We start from the raw sequence: 19916 nt of genomic DNA, 5'->3' as shown, positions 1-19916 counted from the left end.
CCCGCCCGCCGTGCCCGTTCCCCGTGCCCGTTCCCCCGCCCGCCGTGCCCGCTCCCCCGCCCCGCGGGCCCGCCCGAGCAGCGCCCCGTGACGTCACGGCGCCGGGCGGGGCCCCCAGGGGATGGTGGCCGCGCGTGCGCGTGGGCGCTGGGCGGGCGGGCCCCGCGGAAGGAGCGCGGAGGGCGGCGGGGCAGCGCGGGGCCGCCGCGGGGATGAAGGACCGGCTGGGCGACCTGGCGGAGGTGCGGGACGGGACGGGACGGGATTGGATTGGGGGCGCGGGGCCGCTGTGGCCGCGCGAAGGGGCGGGCGGGCGGCGCGGCGGGGGCTCCGCGGCACCGCCGGTCCCGAGGGCCGGGAGGGCCCTGCTCCTGCGGGATCTGTCCCCGGGGGCCTGGCAGCGCAGGTCCACCTTGTGCGATTTTTCTAGCGCGCCGCGCTCCGCTTCTTCCTGGCCTCTGCGAAGCGGTTTGGCCGGCACTAAACCCCCCGGTAATTCCGCGTTGGAGGCGCCCGCGGTGTAGCGGGGTGGGTTTGTCCGCCCGGGAGCTCTTGGGCCATGATGCGGCAGGAAAGCGCTCTGCAGGCTTTATTTTCCGCGTGTTTACAAAATGGTAGCTGCTGCTGTTTATACGCTCTTTTCCTTTCCCTTATTTGTGCTTTGGAAACAGTATCCTAAAAAAGAAGGGAGAGCTGAGGGGAGGCACCATCAGTCTGTCTGCAACAGGATATGGCTTGGGTAAAATAAAAGGTTATTCGAGGGGGTTTTTTTGTTTTGGGTTTGGTTTGTTTGGTTTGGTTTTTTTTCCTGAAAAGAAATGGAAATGGAGAACACACAGGAGTTCCTGTGATAGTTCAGTACTCCACGTATATCTAGAAGTTGGGCTGTGTTGAGCTGCATTTGGGTCTAGGGCTTTTTCATCTTGTGGAACACCAAATACATTTTGGAAGCTCCATCTTTAGTGATGGAATTACCAGTCTCTTTGTCTTCCTCTCTGAAAGGATGAATTGGCATTTGAAAAGTTCGAGGGTGTTTAAATTACAGTTTCTCTACCGGGAATGATGTTTTGGAGTCATGCCAAAAAACCAGTGTCATTTCTTTCAGGTATACTCATTCTCTTTTCCTGTTTCTAAACATGTCCAGGTTGTGGGAACATGTGCCAAACTTCGGTGCTGGTGTGTGCTTCCCAGATAGAGAAAGCAACCAATAGTGATCCAAATTTGCTTTATAATTTATAATCCTATACCCATAGACTTAATCCTGTTCTATGTTTTTGTAAATGGAAGAAACCAATAACACACCCTGGCACACCCCCCATTGACAGAGCTAAAAGTGTTTAATGCAGCTGTACAGAGGAATTTTCAAGCCAGCTTTAGTATTTGACATCTGAAAACATTCCTGCAGCAGGCTGCTGCTTTAAATAGATATGGGCCGGTAGTGCTGAAGTGCTTCATATGTTCATCAATGTAATTTTCACTGCCTGTAGAATTAATAAATAGCTTAGAGACTTAAAAGTCTTCTTCTAATGAAAAGAATATTTAAACATCAAATGAAGGTAAAAGTTACTGAAGATCTAGTCTATGTTTTATTACAATTATAACTGTGTAGTTGACGTGAAGTTTTGAAAGTTGCATATCCAAGGGAGATGGATATTCCCATTTCCATGGGGAACTCACTGAAGTAGCAGCTTCCATCTTACAGCTTTATCTGAAATATCAAAAGATTAATGATTTTGTGAAGTAGCTTTCCTTTCATAGAATAAACGCTTTGAACAGAGATGCTTGACACATGGATAAGGTGCTTTGAAAAGGAATAATGAATCTGAAGAAATAATGTGTTAACACTCGTTCGCCTATTTTCCAAACTGTTTGGGTTTATTAATGTAGTTTCATTGTATTTCACTTGGCTAAATCATTAAGTGAAGAGCAGAACACAGACGTTGTGGTTTTCAAACAGGCCTAGGCCTGCAAAATCTTCAGAAATAACTATACCTCGCCTCTTTTCTTTGGCGTGAGGATTTCATTATGTGTTCTTTTGATCTTACTTTACCTGAAAGTTCCCTCACCCCATCTCTCCCAAAGAACCAGTGGAGTACCCAAGGAGTTAAAAAGATCCCAGGACTGTAGCCAGCCCACACTGACCTGTTTTAACTGAGCACACTATTGCCTTCAGCAGAAATGTTCATTTTCTGTGCCCTCATTTGTGTGTTCCTGGATGGTATTGGGCAGCAAGCAAGATATTTTGTCATTAATTTTTCCTAGATCACTATAAAGAAGAGGGAGAAATGTTACCTATCAATGTTTGTGGTTCATTAACACAAAATTAGCATAACTTTCAGTTATTTTTGCTAATACAGTATGTTTAGGCAGTTAAACAGTTGCTGGAGAAAGAAGTGGTTGATGACATGCAGATTATATAGCCTTCAGATAATGTTGCTTCCTCTTGTTTTCTTAGCTCGAAGAAGTTTTGTAAAGTACATGCTTTTTCAGAAGATAGCAGCCATAATTGTGTTTGTTCAACTGTCGGTTATTTTAATGTCATTTCTAAGTTACTCTGAGCAGGCCCAAATGAACTTCTTTAAGCTGTTTGAAATGTCCTTTAATACAATTAATTGGACAATGGATCAAATCCCAGACTGGTTTTAGTTGTTTTAAGCACAAGAAAGTGTAAGATTAAAAGGTTCTCTCTGATCTAATACACTGCTTTCATCAGTGGTCTATAGTAGGTGTTTAGGGAAGAAAAAATGAGTAGTACGTAGCTATGATTGCAAAATGTGCTCCCAGCCCTCAGTGGTTTGCTGTTCACAGACACAAGTCCATCTTAAAATGGCCCTAAAAGAGCTGTACAGTCTGTGTTCAGATACTCAGTTGAGTGCATTTAGCTAACATCAGGTATTAAATAAAAACAGATGTCCCTTTAAAGGTCTGTTAATAAAACTGCTTTCTTTCTGTTGTTAAATCATTTCAGAACAAGGTTAGACATAGACCTCTGCTCAAGCAAAGTGATGTTTTAGAGTGCATTGTCCATATGGCTCAAAAATTACCCCCTTGTTACATGCTGAAGTGGATGCAGAGCTATCTGTTGGAATCCATTTTTCATGCTTGATTGGTGAATAATTTAAAATACGTGATTTTTATATTTCTTTACTCTTGACTGTTAATGAAGGTATCTTACCCATAATGTTTGAAAAATGAGTAGTACATAGCAATCTGGAAGTTCATATGTGACTGTAGCTTTTTTTAAGCAAGGACCTGTAACTTGAACAGAACTGCACTGATTTTTTTCTGAAATGTTTCTTGGATGGTCAGTTGGTGCCCCCAGAACTGTTTAGGAACAGGTGAAAAACCACAAAGTCACAGAAGTTAAAACTGTTAGAATTGGGTGGTACGGAGACAAACACAAAATGAGCATTTCCAGAAGGAGGAAAACACAACTGTTGTTTTCCCCGAGTCAGCCTCTGATGTGAGGCTTCGTTCAGACATGGGATTTTCTGAGGATGAGCTGTGTGCCTTCCATGTCATAGCAGTGTGAGGTGATTTATTGCAGTGGGTTACCATCTGATGTTTCTGTGGTTGTACAGTAGTGCTGCTGAAAGCGTGTTAATGATTGATCTGCCAAAGCTGCCTCAGCTCTCCTTGGCCCTCTGCAAGCCCTCCTTGGCTGCTCGGATGCAGAAGGATTTCTGGACACACAGATGCTGTAGGCAGAAGCTGTAACACTCCGTAACATACTCCTTGGGGCCGATTCCCTGGAATAATGATCAGTTATTATCCTTGCAGCCTGCCAGAGCAGTACACGTGATCTGCACTGAGAAAGAGCTAACCTTGAATGGAATTTCAAGGGCAAGTAATAGTCACGCTTTTCAGTCAAAAGCTGTTTTCAGTTTCAAAGGTCAGTAATTAGGAAGATATCTCCAACCTGACTTATTTCTGCAATATTGTAAGGTAGTGGAAGTGACAAAAGTTTCATCAACCGTCAGGATAGCTTCTGCTCGGAGCTGAGAAATTATACTGTGAATATCGGTCGTTTAACCTGGCTGGCAACAAGAGCAGCACGTGGCTGCTCCCTCGTTCACCCCTGTGGGATGGGAGCAGAATTCCTGAAGTGGGAAAACTCATGGATTGAGAGTAAAGGCAGTTTAATTGGTAAACCAAAAAAAGGAATTCTTTCCTACTTCCAATGGGCAGGCAGGGGTCAAGCCATTCCCAGAAAAGCAGAGCTGTGTCACACATAACAGTGACTTGGGAAGACAAAATGCCCTAACATTAAAGGTGCCCCCCTTCCTTCTTCTTGCTTCAGCTTTATACATGGCATAATGCCATGTGGTCTGCAATACCCCTTGAGTCACTCAGGGACAGCTGTTCCCATCTGTGCCCCCCCAGCCTCCTTGGTGAGGAGCAGAAGAGGCCCTGACGCTGGAGGTGCTGCTCAGCAGTAACTGAAACACCCCTGTGTTGTCAGCACAGGTCCAGCACTAATCCCAAACACAGCCCGTGCCAGATCCTGTGAAGAGAGTTAACTCTGGCGCAGCCAAAGCAGCATAAACTCCCGAGGGAGCTTGAGACATTTTATAGGTCTCTGAGTGTTTATGGAGCTGCATATCCCAGACTTGGAGTCCCAAGGTCAAGGTATGAGCTGCAAACAGACTTTATTAGATTGCTCTTGGCATTGACGTGAAACTTTTTATCAGCTTTTTGTGATACTGCTTGTACCGGGGAGGTGAAGTCCAGGGAGAGCAGTATGTTTCTGCTAAACTCAGTGATAAAAGTGAGTTCTTGGTGAGCTGTGTGCTTGTCAAAAGAAGCATGAAAGCACATCACTTCGGTGGAAGAGAGTTACCAAATGAGCTGTATTTTAGGTAAGAGATGATTTAAGGACGTAGAGAACAGAGGTTGACAAACTTATCAGGTGTCTCAAGTGGTGATGGCTGAAGTGGGCTGTCCATAAATCCTTCAACAAATTGTAGAGAACAAACTGATCTGTCAGGGGTGTCATTGCAACCAAATATGAAAGTGGAATACACGTGGCACAGGCTGTGGGCTGGGGAGTCATGATCAGCTGCCTCCCAGCTGAGCATCTCCAGGCAGATTAGAGTCAAATTTGTGTGTTGTTCATTCATTTAGGATTCACTCAGGTGTTACATGTTTTACTAAGATCTGATCAAACTAAAAGCTGACATTTTGAATCTCTTAGTAGGTGCCATTTTCATTATTTTTAGTTCAAATAACTAAATACAGGATGCAGTTATGAACAAGCAGAAGAATTATTCTTTACTCAGTAAATATAAATAGAAGGTGTTCTTTTGCATAGATAATGAAGTTAAATGTCTTTAAAGTGTAGCTACTTCTTTAATATTAACTTAGAGCTCGTGGCTTAGTAGCAGTGCAGTCTTGGGAAAGGTAGAATGTCGGGTGACTTCATTTGGGCACAGACTTCCTCCCTTATTTGTGTTAAGCAAGACTGTTAATTGATGACAATCTCTAAGGACAGATAATTTGAGTTCCAACGTTATCTCCCCAAAATGAGTAACTGCAGAAGGTCTGCAATGACACCCAACACTGTGTGGTTGGAGGCTGGTCCAGGAGAGCAGTGACATCTCTGTTCCTGTATTTACTTAGGGCATTATTGTTTCCCCAAGCAGAAAACCCACAAGATTTCTGACAAACGCATTGCCACAGGGCTTTGTGCATTCCCTGAGTTGGCAGGAAAGGAGCTGGCACCAAGTACAGTAACTTCTCCCTGAAGATTTGGGGCACTCGTAGATTTTGATGCCTGGATCTTAATTGACTGTAACTCCTTTAGAAGATAATAGCAGCGCTTGACACTGGATTGAATTGCAGAATTGTCACACAAACACTGGATATCTCCCGTAATCTAATTAAACCGGAACCAAACTTCTTGGGTAATAGAGGTTAGGAGCAGAAAGTGGGTGTTAGAAGATCAGAGGCAGGGGGCCTTGTAAGAAAAAAGGTGTCTTGGAATGAAAATCCCATAATGATACCTATCTTGTAGTTTGTTTGTTTCTAACAGATAACCCATTGACTGTATGTTGAGAGTAATACTTTGTTCTAAATTTGATTCAATGCCGTTCAAACAGTCTGTGCTCCACAGAGGGAATTAAAGAAGACAGAAGCTTGAACTCTTTGCCCTCATATGATGCACGTTAATTCTCTCCGTTCCCGTGATAAAAATAGTGTCGGAGTTACTGTTAATGCACAGATTGTGCTGGGCAGGTTCCGGGCTCGGGAGCCGAACCTGGGGCTGTGGGAGAGGCTGTGAGGGTTTGTCAGCTACGCAGTGTATTTCTAGTTTAGTAGAGACTAATTATGGCTGAACTGGTGTGGAATGGCACCCTGAAAGCACCTGAGGGCAGAAGCAGTAGCGGTGGATGGTTTTGTTCTGGCTGGCGTTAGATGTTCAGCTTGTTACATCACGAGCACTCAGCACCGCTCCGTGTTTCTGTCGCAACTCCGCAGCAGTCAGTTCACTTTCTGTGGCCTCTCTGCTTATTTGTTTTTAGATTACAGTCCTCAGAAAAGAAAAACTTCTTTTACTCTGCAGACTGTTGACGAAGATGTGTGTGCTGTAGCAATGTGGCAGAAGTTGTTTTTTCAGAACAGTGTCCTGGGGTTTATTTCACAGATTTGTTTTTGTTGTCTTTTACAGTATAAAGGAAATGAAGATGGGGAGACAGTTGTCATTGAAAAAGACCATTTTATGGATGACTTCTTCCAACAGGTAAAGTTACAGTTTTCACCATGGATTAAAGACTTACTGTTTTCTCTTTGTGCCTTTTAATTTCAATAATTAGGTTTAACAATTCATCTACATATCCTACCCAGGATCGTTTGTAAATGCCGAAACAATGTTGGTAACACTTCATTAGTTTATGTCAGGGTATTTCTGTATTTATTACAGAGAAATGTTTTTAGTTCCCTATCAACAAGAAATTTACTAATAGAACTTTAAAATAGTTGTTTATTAAGAATATTAGCACTTAAGTTTTTGGCCATACAGAATATATTTGCTATTAACAATACTGTTTTTTAGTTAAAAAAAATTACAGACTATGTAAACTTCGACATTTCTGCTGGGATTTCTTTCTCTGGTACTTACAGATGAAATTGTTTGGGTTTTATTAGCAGTTGGTTTTGTTTTTAAAAAAATATTTGCCCTGAATTATTCTAATGTCTTCTTTGCCATATTTCTCTTCCTCTAGGTTGAGGAAATTAGAAATAATATAGCAAAAATAGCACAAAATGTGGAAGAAGTGAAGAAACAGCACAGCATTATTCTGTCAGCACCAAATCCTGAAGGAAGTGAGTAATTTTTAAGATTCACATAACTGTGGCTAGGTATTCTGAAATATTGTTTCTTTGTTTTAGCTCTCTACAGGAATGGAACTTCAGGTGTTCAGAATGCAAAATGTAACACTAAGTAAATATTTTCATTTTTAATATTGAATTAATACTTCCATTTGTTTATTTTGACCTTTTTAAGGTCTCATTTGAAAACATGTATTTTCAGAATATTTTTTGCATGATCCAAACCTTTTCTAGACCAAAACTCACGTTAATATGGGATTTTTTTCTTCAGAAACTGAGAGATTACTTACGTTTCTTCTAATTTGTGAAAATGTTGAAGTTGTCAACTGAAGGTTATACTGTCAAGTCCTCTCCTTACGCTTCAGTAGGGTCAAGGTCCTGTCTAACACCAGAGCCAGCTGCTGCAGCAGGACTTCCAGTTCCATGTGGAGCCCTATTTTTAGAGGCTTGAACCCCAAAGCTGGAAGTGACATTGTGCTTTCTGAGCAGAGAACTCGGAAGTTCAGGGCACTTGCCCTGTTCTGAACCCTTGTTAGCTCCAGGCATGTCTGTGCTTTGGGCAGGGCTCAAAGAAAAGGGAAGAAAAGATGCTGAGATTTTTTTTTTTTTTTGAATGTTGCAATGCTGGCTTAACATTTATCTTGTTGTTTCATCTTCTTGATGAAAACTGAACTTGGGGTGTTAGTTTAGGCTGTCCCCCTGTTTTCCTTGCTGTATGTTTGTATTCCTACAACTGATTTTGCAGGCTGCTTTTTTCAGCAAATCTCAGGTTTAATCAGGGTTCATCCGAATGTTTAAAGTTTGTGGTCTCAGCTCATTTATCAGCTTGTGTTTGTGCTAAAAATCGTGCTCAAAATTGCATCTGAATTGTATAGGAGCATAGAGTGAGAGCACTTGTGAGCAGTGTGTGTTCTTGTGAATCCGGTGCCTTCAGTGAGCCCTGTGACAGGGATCTAGCAAAGCTCTCCATGAATGCTCGGGGTAGAATTCCTCAGAATGTAACTGCCAGTGCATGGTATGGATCTGTTAGTGAGTGTAAAAGCAATGCACTCGTGGTACACAACACAGCTGAGAAAAAGGGGAGATAAATCTGTATTTCACTTGTACTTAGAACTCAGTAGCATTTAGCTTTTGACTAGCAAATTAACATTACCCTGAATGTGTTAAAAAAAACTATTTATCACCTGGTTTAGTTGAAGGTTTGGTAATAATAACATTTCCCAGATGTGAGCCTATCATAAGAAGCAAGAACCTGATGGTTGCTGTTATAAAAACAGTATTTAAAGTACTTAGGAGGATAATAAACTTCAGCTCTGCATAGTTGTACTGAATACAATTCTGAGATTGCAAGGTAGATTCATAGACTCTTGCTGACTTACTATTATCAATCATTAACGGTTTAAAAAAATCTATGTTTCAAAGGAACGAAGGAAGAACTTGAAGAACTAAATGAGGAAATAAAGAAGATTGCTAATAAAATCCGGGCCAGGCTAAAGGGTAAGTTGTGAGGACAAATAAAACTCCTTGCTTTCAGAAATAACCTAGAAAATTACAATGCAAAGTTATTCCTCCGTGTAGAAATGTATTCTGCAACTGAACTGCTTTTTTGGGGGGGATGATATTTTGGAAGAAGATTAACTTTAATTGCAAAAAGACATATTTTAAAATTTTTCCAGAGTGTAACAGAGTATAGTGTAACTCTGTTTAGAGTATGATTGAAGCAGTTACTGTGTTCAAAGATCTCTACCAGTCATCAAAATTATTTAAAAATTTTATTTATATATCACTGCCACCCCTCTCCTCCCCTGAAATGTTACACATGTCTAAGGGGAGCTTGTACCTTTAAAAAGTAATAATAATATTTACAAAGCAGTTGAACTACACTGTTAAATAACTGCCATTGACTCAGTGCTCTTGTCCTGTTCTTAGCTATCGAACAGAGTTTTGATCAGGGTGAAAATGCTAACCGGACATCAGTGGACCTCAGGATAAGAAAAACACAGGTAGGATCCCTCCAGTTCAGAGAAAATCAGAGGATTCTGGTAAAGTGGAGAGTGAGTTGAACTGCTGTGAAATCATGTCCCGTGGTGTTTTGTTGGGCAGTGAGTGGCACTCTGAGTTGTTGTGCAGTGCTGTTGTGGATGACAGAAATGACCCTTTCTGATGACCCTTTCTGTCCCGTGTCCAACCCCTCACACCAGCACTCCGTGTTGGCACACAAGTTCGTGGAGGTCATGACCGAGTACAACGAGACCCAGACGCTTTTCCGGGAGCGCAGCAAAGGCCGGATACAGAGACAGTTAGAGATAAGTAAGTGGCCCAAACACGGTTCTGGAAATCCCAAAATTACCTGCTGTTAGTACCTGCCGTGTCGCATATTAATGAAATGTGGTACAAAGCCTCAGAGATCTTGGACAGCATCTTGAAGTGTGTGAGAGAAAAGAAACAATTTTACTGCGTGGCACAAACTCTTTGATATTACTCTTTTTAGAACAGCTGTAAAGAAAAGAGAGAAAACTCACTCAATAATTTCCTATAGATTGAAAATTATTAAAGAAATTATCTTTTTCCTTTGCTTCATTTACATCCAATGTTGCAACTTTAAATGAAGCATTAAGAAAAGCTGCATTCTGAAACAGCAAGTGTTATTGAAAGCCATTCCAAAATTAACATGCCTAACAGGATAACATCTCTTTTTATGTGATGCCATTTTTGTCTACAAGGACACTTGTTAAATTCATCTGGCATAAAATCAGTGCTGCTGTTATATGTGCTTTAATCATTTGTTGACTGACTCACATATGACTTACTTCCAATTCATTGTTACGAGTATTTAGAAACATTCCTGGCTTTGCATCTACCTTGGAAGGTGTCTAAAAAGTGCCTAAAATTAGTCTCTTTTTTTAATATGCTTTATAGAAGTGAATACATACATTGGTGAAACAGGGAATGCAAACAGAGAAACTGGCAAATTATAAGAAAATTTTGCTTTTCATGTGCTTTTCAAATTTGTCATTAAGCCTCTGGTGCTAATGGTTCAATTCAGCATTTCAGTAGAGTTGATTAGGCAAGTTAAGTTGTTCTTTGCTTGTGTTTGAGGGGAGGGACCCCGATACCTCAGGACATGGTTCTTTCAAGTTAAAGTTGTTATGACCCAATTAGAGCCTTCAGCTTTTCTTAAGCATTACAAATTTTAAAGCAGGTTTTGCAGCATTCTTGAGTATTAACATCAGAAAGTAATAGTCAAACTGTATCTTTCCCCTGGTGGGACAGAATTACATAAGTTGGTGCAGATATTCAACTTATTTTTCATTGGCAGAATAGGGATTTGATATGTAATTGTTAAAACTGTACAATACAAATCCTTTGGCTGTGTTGGATTTGTTGTACCAGTGTGATCAATAGGATTCAGTTGGCTCAGACATGCAATACTAAACTGCATTAAAGCAGTAGGGAAGGCACACTGGGGGTTATCATCTTCTCTGTGTGGAACATGAATGGAATCCTGGGTTGGTAAAATCAAATTTATGTAAAGATTTATTGCCCACACAGTGGTGGGGTGAGTGATGTGACTGAATGGAATAGGTAAATACTGAGTGTTACATGAATAGCATTCTGAAGAACACTCCACGTAGCAAGGCTCATACGTAGATTGTAAATGTTTCTCTTCAATTTGACAAAGAAAAGACCCCAACCAGCCAGGCAAAACCAGCCCTGACCAGGATTCTTCACGGTAGCTTTGAATCTACATTTGGTTTCTGACTATTGCTTGATACTTTCTGGATTTTGTGATAAGCAAAACGGCCCTTGGTAGTGGCTGGACACTACAGGGTTTTATCCTGCAAAATCTCAATGCAGGAATTGTCTCTGAATTGTCATCCTTCTGGATGGTAAAATGTTATGTTCAATAATGAATAAGTGATGTTATGTGAAGTCCTGTTGTTTTTGTCCTAGCTGGAAAGACCACCACTGATGAGGAACTGGAAGAAATGTTAGAGAGTGGTAATCCTTCCATTTTCACTTCTGATGTAAGTATTCCTGGTCCAGTTAGTCTCTTCTGTTCTGCTGCTCCCGCTCTTTACAAGTGTGTTGGCACTTGCTTACATCCATGTGTCTTTCCATTCTCCCAAAGATTATATCAGACTCTCAAATTACCAGGCAAGCCCTGAACGAAATCGAGTCACGTCACAAGGATATTATGAAACTGGAGTCCAGCATTCGGGAGCTTCATGAGATGTTCGTGGACATGGCAATGTTTGTTGAGACTCAGGTAAGGAACCAGCTCAGACACATTTATGGGATGGTGGGTGTTTTCCTCACTCTTCCTCTTCGCAGTGTGCAGAAGCAGTTGATTATATTCAGACAGTGCAGACTTACAGTGGTTCTGGGCTGTGCTTAGAATATATGAAAGTTAATCACTGGAGGTTTTTGTTTTGTTGTGGACAAATTGACCATCTCAATGTACTTGCAGGACATGCTTTCAGTAGCTGACGCAGGCTTGCCTACCAGTCAGTATATTTAATATTTTCTTCAATATGCTTAATTGTAATATGCTGGAACATATTTGTGCATGTTTAAGTACGAAAAGCTGTCTCCTGGGACATTGGTTAATGCCTTGGGAATTTCAGATTCTCAGCCATAGTGGAATAACAGGTGTATCAGCAAAGCTATGTGCACCTTGCACTTCACGCAGAGGTGCAATTGCTGTGGTCACTAACAGGAACATAAAGGGCTTGACAAGTCCTTCAACTCATCTCTCGTCTTTGTAAGCTTTGTCTTGACATGTACATAAATTTGTTCTGTTTTTAGTCTTTAAATAGCAATTATCCAACAAAAGTATTTTTAACTTTGATCTTAAAATGGTTTGACTTCTGCAGGAAAGTGAAAAGAAGAGAAACTTGCCTGAAAAGGACTATTTTTTGTAATTGGGTTTTGTTCTAGAAGTCCTTTGTTGCTTTGATATTAAACAGCCAAGAGAAATTGGTAGCAGGTTTCTTTTGAATTACATATGAATAAAAGTTACTTGTGCATCATTCTGTAATGCTTTGCTGTTTACTGCTGCTGATTATTTCTTCTGATGGACAGAGACACAGGTAACAGACTTGCTGTCATTTTTCACCAATCCTCCATTTCATTGCCAAATTTCATTCTTCATAATTAATTTGAATTTGTCACACACTGACATCCTAATCCCCCAGTTCAGAGGAACTTGTATGTGTGCATTTCCTAGAGAGCTGTTCAACCTTGTGTGGAAGTAGTCCATGTCCTTTTGCACTTCAGACACACCAGGGATTTCTGATCTCGAGTGTGTCACTTTCAGCTTTGGCTCTTGAAACATCCCTCCCACACAAGGGATGTTTTCAGGTGGTCAGTACTTGTTCCTGCACAAGGGAGAAATCTGCCTGCCCTGCTTGTGAACATTCCTTGTCTGGTGAGAGCTGTGAGCCCTTGCTTCTCATTCCCTTTTTCCTTTACATGCCAAAGCAGAAAAAACATCATCCCCAGTATGTACATCGTGGACTTGTGAAAGTAATTCTTGATGTTCTAGAGCCTTTCTTTTAGAGTCATTAAATGAATATCCACGGGTTCCAATAATGTGTTTTTTCTTCGAAATTTCATTTTAAGGGTGAAATGATCAATAACATAGAAAAGAACGTGATGAATGCGACGGATTATGTGGAACATGCAAAAGAAGAGACAAAAAAGGCAGTTAAATATCAAAGTAAAGCACGGAGGGTATGTTGTCTCTGTAATCGTGCCAGTCAATATTTTGACTTAGCACAGGAGCATGTGCAATGTGAATTATTTTGCTATAGTTAATATTGTAAATCTATAATACCAATAGAGGACAGACACTTCCTGGACTGTGAAAACAGATCAGCAATTCATGCACAGCTAAGGGTGTGTTCACAATTTTCCGCTCAGAGCTGCCATTACAGACTGTAAAAACCCCAGAAGAAGAATGAATGTATTATTCCAGTAGATAAATTCACATGTTTTTCTTACTAGCTTTCACAATACCTTAAATTATTCAGATTCTAAATAACCTTAAAAGTTTTTTGCGGTTTGTCACTGGTAAACTTACCTGGATTTAAAGCTATAAAATCTATTTGCTAGCAGGAAAAGTAAAAGTGCTTTTGCTGAAATAGGCTTTTTTTTTTTAAATTCTGTCTTTAGTTACTGGTTTTACAGATAAATTAGGGGGATCTTCCCCCTGGGAAGGGTGTGACATTGTGCTGTGACACTGAATTTGTGGAGGACTTGAGTTCAAAGGAATGTTCCGGCATTTTCCATGGCACTTGTTTTGTTTCAGTATCTTTCTTCCCATCAGACACCAAATAATATATTCTGATATCAGACTACTAAGTAGTTTATTTTTACATTCCAGTTTCCCCTTTTGATATGCTGTGCAATTCGGTGAGGCTCTTCATGGTGAGCTGGATTTGAGGGAATAATTCATCTCTCTACAAATACAGATTTACACAGAGATAACACGCCTGGCTCATTTACAAAAGATCTTTTCAGAAGTGTTAAAAGAGCCCACTTAACGTGTTTGTAAATGGTGGTTGTGTCATCTCTGATAACTGTGTAGCCATTAATCACATGAGTTTACCTGTTTAAAAGTGTTAATTCTTACATTTGCAAGATTATACAGATAAATTTATCTCAAATTGAGAATACAGGAGGCTTTAACAAAAGCGCTTGTGGATCTAAAAACCGTTTGAAAAACTGAAAATAAATGCAAGTGTTAATGTGCTTAATGCTAACAATACCTTGTTTTTTGACAGAAAATGTGGATAATTATCGTTGTGTCAGTGGTGTTGATTGCCATAGTAGCTCTAATTATTGGTTTGTCTGTTGGTATTCGGTGATGCTTGGATAACCTCAGCATGCATGGCTTCTTGCCACTGTGGCAGTAAGTAACTAATCAACTAATTTGGCTCTTGTTTCCTCTGTGTTGTTCTGCTAACCCTTAATATCTGTGCAGGGACGTGGGGGAGGACTGAGTGCATTGCTGGCTCTGCTCTCTGTGCCCTGTGACAGTTCCTGCATGTGGATCCTGCAGGCTGACGCCTGCTGGTGACCTGCCCAGTGCACAGAGTGCAGCCACTGCCAACCCAGCAGCAGCAGGAAATGACAGCAAAAAGCCAAGAACTGGCTCACAGCTCTTGGAATTATTTTTTTTTTATGCTGAAAGTTCACATCAGCAAACAATATGGAATGCTAAGTACACTTGGAACTTTATCAAATGGGGGTTTCTGTAGAATTTTTAAAAAAGTAGATGGCTGTAATCATAAAGTTGGCTGTTATGCCTTGGAGAACATCTTAAAATTTCTTACTTTGAAACTCTTTATTAATGCTAGACTAAATGAAACAGTGGGAGATAACAGTGTGTTTAGGACATGAGATGTTTTTCAGTGTTCATATTTTTGCTGTAGTAATGTACCATTTCTTGTCCAGAAAATGCTTAGCCAGGCTAAGTAGGGAATAGCAGTTAACTTGTCTGAGTGCAGTAGAAATGCAGCTTGTAACATGCAGTGTCTCTAAGCTCTGTACAGAACACCAGGAGCAGGTGTCAGTTCAGACAGCTCATCAGAAATTCACATTTCTGTACTAACACTCTTTTTAACATCTAGGTTTTCGTTTTGGTGTTTGAGATCCTGCTGAGCTCTGGTTTGTGGGCAGGGAGCAGAATTTACTGTGTCATTACTTGCAGTCAGAAATGCCTAACCCAGGGTCACACCTCGGTGCATTTACACAGAATGAGCTCTCCTTTTTTAACCCTTGCAGCTCCTCTGAGCTATTGCCCACACAATGTTTATACTGACCTTCTGGTGAATTCCACTAAGGGTGCAGATGTAAAGGTTTGAGCAGGCTGCCAATATTTATCCAAGGAGGGTGGCAGTGAGCAGTTACTTAGACTTGACCTACATCTGTTTCTAATGATGTTTACAGAAGTTGGGTATGAGTAACAACCCTTGTTCTGTAAAGGAAAACAGGGAAATGTTGCACAGATGGCTCTGTCTTGTGACCACGGTTACATGTATGTTAGAAACAGGAAACAAGGAAATCATAGCAGTGATTGCTCCTTAGAAAGAAAATCCCAATGCTCAGCCTGGGTGTCAGTATTACTGTGGCTCTGAATATATTTAAACAATTCTGTCTCTGAAAAAGTATTTCAGTCTTAATTTTTCTCTCTTTTCCCTGCAGAAATTGATGTTCATAATAATATGTGTAACTGTATTGCTTCTGATACTTGGAATTATCCTGGCAACAACTCTGTCCTAGCAAGCACATTCCAAGAGTTATGAACCTTGAGAAACTCCAAAACATCTTCAGTGAAACCAAACCTTTTCCACAGATGATGCCTGACACTGTCCCAGGATGATGACCTGTCACTAATGGTTAAAAATGAAAGCAAAATCACTCTTAATGTTTACTCATAAATGAAGATCAGAATGTATTAGGATGTGTATGGATTTTGCATCACAAACTAGACACTTGCAAGACTGAAACTTGCTCCTACTTGCTTTGAACTAAAGTAACAGGATTTTTTTCACATCTCAGTGTTACAGTTGAAATAGGGAGTTGAGGGACTTTTGAGTTTTGACTGTTTGGCTTTTTTTCCTATTGCTAATCCAATTCTAATCATGACTTTAAGTACCTTGCCAGTGCTGCCTTTGTTAGCACTCTTGTGAATGTTTTTATGAGATGTAGCCTTGTGTTTAAGTGTATTAATTATCTAGTCACCTTAACCTATTTAAACTTTATGCTTTTTCTCCAACAAGTGCTAAAATATTTTATCCTGAAAAGACTGCTCATTTAACTGCCTAGTGCATTACACTTGAGAAGAAAAGAGAGGAAAAAGAAGCTTTTTTACACTTGCCAGTTTTTTTATTTTTTTCTTTCAAGGTTAATTGCTTTAAATACTTCTTTCGTAGTTAATAAGAAGTTAATTGCAACATTTCTGGTAAAAGCATACAGCTCTGAAACACACTGAGTTTGCACTTGAGCGGGTAATTTTGCAGGTAATTCATGTGCAAAGGAACCTGATGGATCAGTTTAGCCTTATTGCTTAAATGAATATGACAGAAATGACTTTGTAAAGCCAAATCAAGTTTTCTTGTTCTGGAGTTCGCTGATGTTGATGTATGAATATAGCACATGGGGATGAACTCCCCCAGAAGAGTCTGACACATAATACAAACTGAGACACTGATTTGTTATGAAGTTTGTGTGGCTATAACATAGATGAAGTGTTTTGGTGTATACGTGCCTGTTGTAATGCCAGCTTGCACGACTCGAAAGCTTGAAAGAATTCAAATGTACCCAAATAACTGCATTTAATGTTACAGGTTATTTTTGTATTTTTGTGTGTAAAGTATTTGTAACTTGGGTTTGTGACTCCTCGTTGTTGAAGCATATCCATGTAGATATATAGGTATATTTACGCTCTAAGAGAAATAGAGGAGAGGATAATTTGTGCCTTTTTAAACATAGTCTAAAACTATACTCATCAATGTTTTCAGATATTCAGCTCTCATGTTAACTGCAGTAACTCGGTCCTACAAGTTTAGCATCCATAAACTTAGGTTTTGTTGAAAGTGTCTGAGATCAAAGTTACTCAGTAAGTGAGAATTCAGACTTCATAAAATTCAGCAAAGTTTACAATTTGTATCGTATGTATGAATATTCCTGCTTTGCTGTCCAGGTATACTGTGAATGTGCTGGAGCTAGTCAGATGTCAAACGTTTAAAAAAAGAAAACAAATATCATTATTATTATTATTATTATTGGTCTCTTTACAAGGCAGCCATGAAGAAGTCGCTTGAAAAATTCGGCTTCAGTAATGAACAAATTTCTTTTACCTCTAAGTCCAGAATGCTCAGTGGTGTTTGTGAGGAAGTTTACATGCAAAGTAAGGAAGGATTGGTTGCCTTAATGCTCATTCTAGGTAAATACATTTTTTATTCTGTAGTTTTCTAGATTTTTATCAGTAAATATTATTTATACAGATACTCAGATTAGATGAGGGGGGATCACTCCTGCTGTTTACCAGCTGGTTATGTAAACTGACCCTCAAAATCCTGTCATGTTGAATTTTTTTCTCTATAGTGCAGTAATTTGCCCATCGACACCAGAAATTTGAATAGGCTACTCCATAGTTTTTACTTCTTGTGGAACAGCTGCCTCAATTAGTTTGTTTTAAAGCAAAACAGACCTTTTCACATGAACCTCTTTGTTTGGTTCATATTGAGGGAGTAAATCTCTAACCTATGCACTAATAAACTCAATCTACGCGAGTCTCGTGTCTGGCTTGTGTTCATGGTGTTCCTGGGGCCTCTGTCAATGTTCCCACTAAGAGTTCGAGTAAGGCTGATGTGTTTCTGCAGTGACCTACATCAAACACTGGATTGCCTGCTCTCAGGGTAAGGTGGTGTCTTTCCTGCAACTTTTTACCAAAAAAGAGGTAGAGATAATTATGAAGAAAATATTCGGATTTATTAATTTAAGCTGTGCCCATCGGGGAACTTTTTCAGAGAAATGTTGAGGTGAGAACCCCCAAGGTTTCATTTGAGTGAGTGCTCTCTTCATATAGAAATAATTTGTGACGACTCCTGTAACAATCTAAGAGCAGTGAGGGTTTGCATGCAGAGTTTATGCCAAAGCATGTGGAAAATGACCAGTTCATGACTACCTGTCAGTAGAAACATAGGGAAAATGTTACATAGCTGCTCTTACAAAGTTCAGTATGACCAAAATGCTCAGATTGTTTAAAATACAGGTAGCTGCTGCCTCTCACCAGCTGGGGGAAGGCACCAAAGCTGGACAGGAATGAATCTCTAGAATCAGCTAAAGCTGTTATTCTGCCTTAATTCTGCCTCTGCTGTGTCATGTAAAACAGAGAACAGAGTTTTAGGGAAAGGAGGGTTTGTTTATCAAAGCACTGTGTGAGTTTTGATGAATAGAAGCCTGATAAAATTGAGAAGACAAAGGGAAAGGAGGAAACTGCTGCCTATGAGGAAGGATGCTTCTGTTTAAAAAAAAATCACATTATTTAAAAATAAAAGTTGTGTTTGGTGTGGTTTTGAGAGCAGTTTGGATGTGGGCTTTGTGTCGGGTTGTGTTGGGGCATTCCCAGGGGGGCGGTTGGGGTGTGAATCTAAAGCCTGAGGTTACGCAGTGTTAAATTTGGTTTGATGTGTTCATGTGGCTCGGATGGCCCCTCTGGAAATAACCCAGGCCCCTCTGGAAATAACCCAGGCCCCTCTGGTAATAGCCCTGGCACCCTGCACGGGGCAGCCGCGGGGCTCGGGCTCTGCTGCCGCGGGCGGGGTTTGGCCCCGGTGCCACCGCAGCCCTTGAGCCGCCTCGGTCACCCCGGAGCTCCTCTGCACCAGCAGGGCACTCACCAGGGAGCTCTGGGAGTAAAAAGAGCATTTAATAAGCACTTGCAATAAGGTTCTGAAGATTGAAAGTACTTCTGGAATAAGGGTTTTTACAAAGGGAAATACATAGAAATGGTAAGTACCGACAAGGTCCTTGTGCTTGCGTGCTGTGAGGAACCATGGCTGCTGTTGGCAGTTCAGTCCTTTTTACTGCAAAGAGGGGAAAGAAGGATTTTAATGCTCAAGAGTAAATAGTTCCTAGAAAATGGCTAAGATGATGCAAATAGCTACCAAGATGTAGCACTAAGTAGGAAGAAGACATGGATTATTTTGCATACCAAATTGAATTTCCTGTATCCATACTTCTGAGAGAACGTGACGCTTGGTTGGGTCAGGCTCTGCCAGGTACTGTCAATTGAAAGTAAATTGAGCTGGCCAACATTAAACTGGATTTAAGGTGAGACTGAGTTGAGAGAGTGGAACCGGGCAGAGGTGCTGTGTGTGTAGCAGCTCACCTGACAGTCCTTTATGTGGTGTTTGCAGGGGCAGCTTCAGTATGTGTTTGACAGGGTGATTTGGTTAGTACTGCACACAACTGTTCTGTTCCTGTACTTGAAAGGTTTTTAGTTTTTTGAGCCTTGTATAACCCTCAGCAATGTTTCTGCCATCAGGCAAGTCTTTTGAAGTTCGTGCAATTGGTTTCATGAACTTAATCAGCATTTCCCCCTGCAGGGGTCTCATGAGGGTTTTCCAGAAGTATTTCCCACACAGCTCCAGGAATTTGGCCACAATGTAGGTGATGTGCAGTGGCCAGGATATGACTTGGCAGGTTGACCGTGTTCTGTCCCTGATCCAAACCAGGCTGCTGGTCAGGAAGGGTGCTGGCCCTTAAAAGCATGGCTGGGCCCTGTTCTGTTTTTAATTGATAGCTGGGTTTTATATTGAAAAAGTTGAAGGCAAACCCTTTAATGCTGGCAGTGGGGCAGACAAAGCCATTTAATTCCAAGCTCCCTCTCAGCCATGTGCACTCAATGCTGCAAATTTCAGTGGGGTGGAAAGGCGCTCAGAAAACACAATTAGTTCTAATTGTATTCTTCCGGGCCTTCCCTGGGATTTCTGATTTAAGCACAGCTACCAGTCTGGACCCGAGTCTAGGGAAAAGCTCTGAGACCTGAAGCGTAGTTAGTGAGAGCAATTAAG

General features: G+C 40.8%; 2 protein-coding genes across 5 annotated transcripts in view; both read left to right on the top strand.

Moving 5' to 3' along the window:
- The first annotated feature begins 133 nt into the window (after positions 1-133).
- Positions 134-17630, top strand: STX2 (syntaxin 2). 4 transcript variants are annotated; one of them, XR_006017159.1, is made up of 11 exons: positions 134-242; positions 6668-6739; positions 7221-7320; positions 8749-8823; positions 9256-9329; positions 9528-9636; positions 11281-11354; positions 11459-11596; positions 12412-12419; positions 12952-13062; positions 15538-17630. XR_006017159.1 is itself a non-coding variant. In XM_042034877.1 (11 exons), exons 1-10 carry the CDS (start codon positions 213-215, stop codon positions 14196-14198), a joined length of 867 nt encoding a protein of 288 aa, XP_041890811.1. In that variant the 5' UTR covers positions 134-212; the 3' UTR covers positions 14199-14242; positions 15538-15734. The 4 variants fall into 4 exon arrangements, 3 of the variants coding, with proteins under 3 accessions (XP_041890811.1, XP_041890812.1, XP_041890813.1); XM_042034877.1 differs by lacking the exon at positions 12412-12419 and adding an exon at positions 14115-14242 and having other exon boundaries at positions 15538-15734; XM_042034878.1 differs by lacking the exon at positions 12412-12419.
- Positions 17631-17834: 204 nt separating this feature from the next.
- The window catches only part of LOC121667807 (peripheral-type benzodiazepine receptor-associated protein 1-like), a 42157-nt gene continuing 40075 nt past the window's right edge, over positions 17835-19916 (top strand). Inside the window, exon 1 of the mRNA XM_042034882.1 lies at positions 17835-18851. Coding sequence (XP_041890816.1) covers positions 18849-18851 — 3 coding nt within the window. The 5' untranslated portion in view covers positions 17835-18848. The remainder of the gene's footprint in view (positions 18852-19916) is intronic.

Source organism: Corvus kubaryi, unplaced genomic scaffold (genome assembly GCF_017639235.1).
Source record: "Corvus kubaryi isolate FWS band 111438036 unplaced genomic scaffold, C.kubaryi_AGA036_p1.0 37382, whole genome shotgun sequence".
NCBI lineage: Eukaryota > Metazoa > Chordata > Aves > Passeriformes > Corvidae > Corvus > Corvus kubaryi.
The sequence above is the reverse complement of the archived record's forward strand: the minus strand, read 5'-3'. Positions and strand labels throughout refer to the sequence as shown.

Excerpts from the sequence above, each read along its gene's own strand:
- STX2 (XM_042034877.1), top strand. The coding sequence starts at position 213 with ATGAAGGACCGGCTGGGCGACCTGGCGGAG. Across the intron at positions 11,597-12,951 it reads CAATGTTTGTTGAGACTCAG|GGTGAAATGATCAATAACAT; the intron begins GTAAGGAACCAG and ends TTTCATTTTAAG. Across the intron at positions 13,063-14,114 it reads ATCAAAGTAAAGCACGGAGG|AAAATGTGGATAATTATCGT; the intron begins GTATGTTGTCTC and ends GTTTTTTGACAG.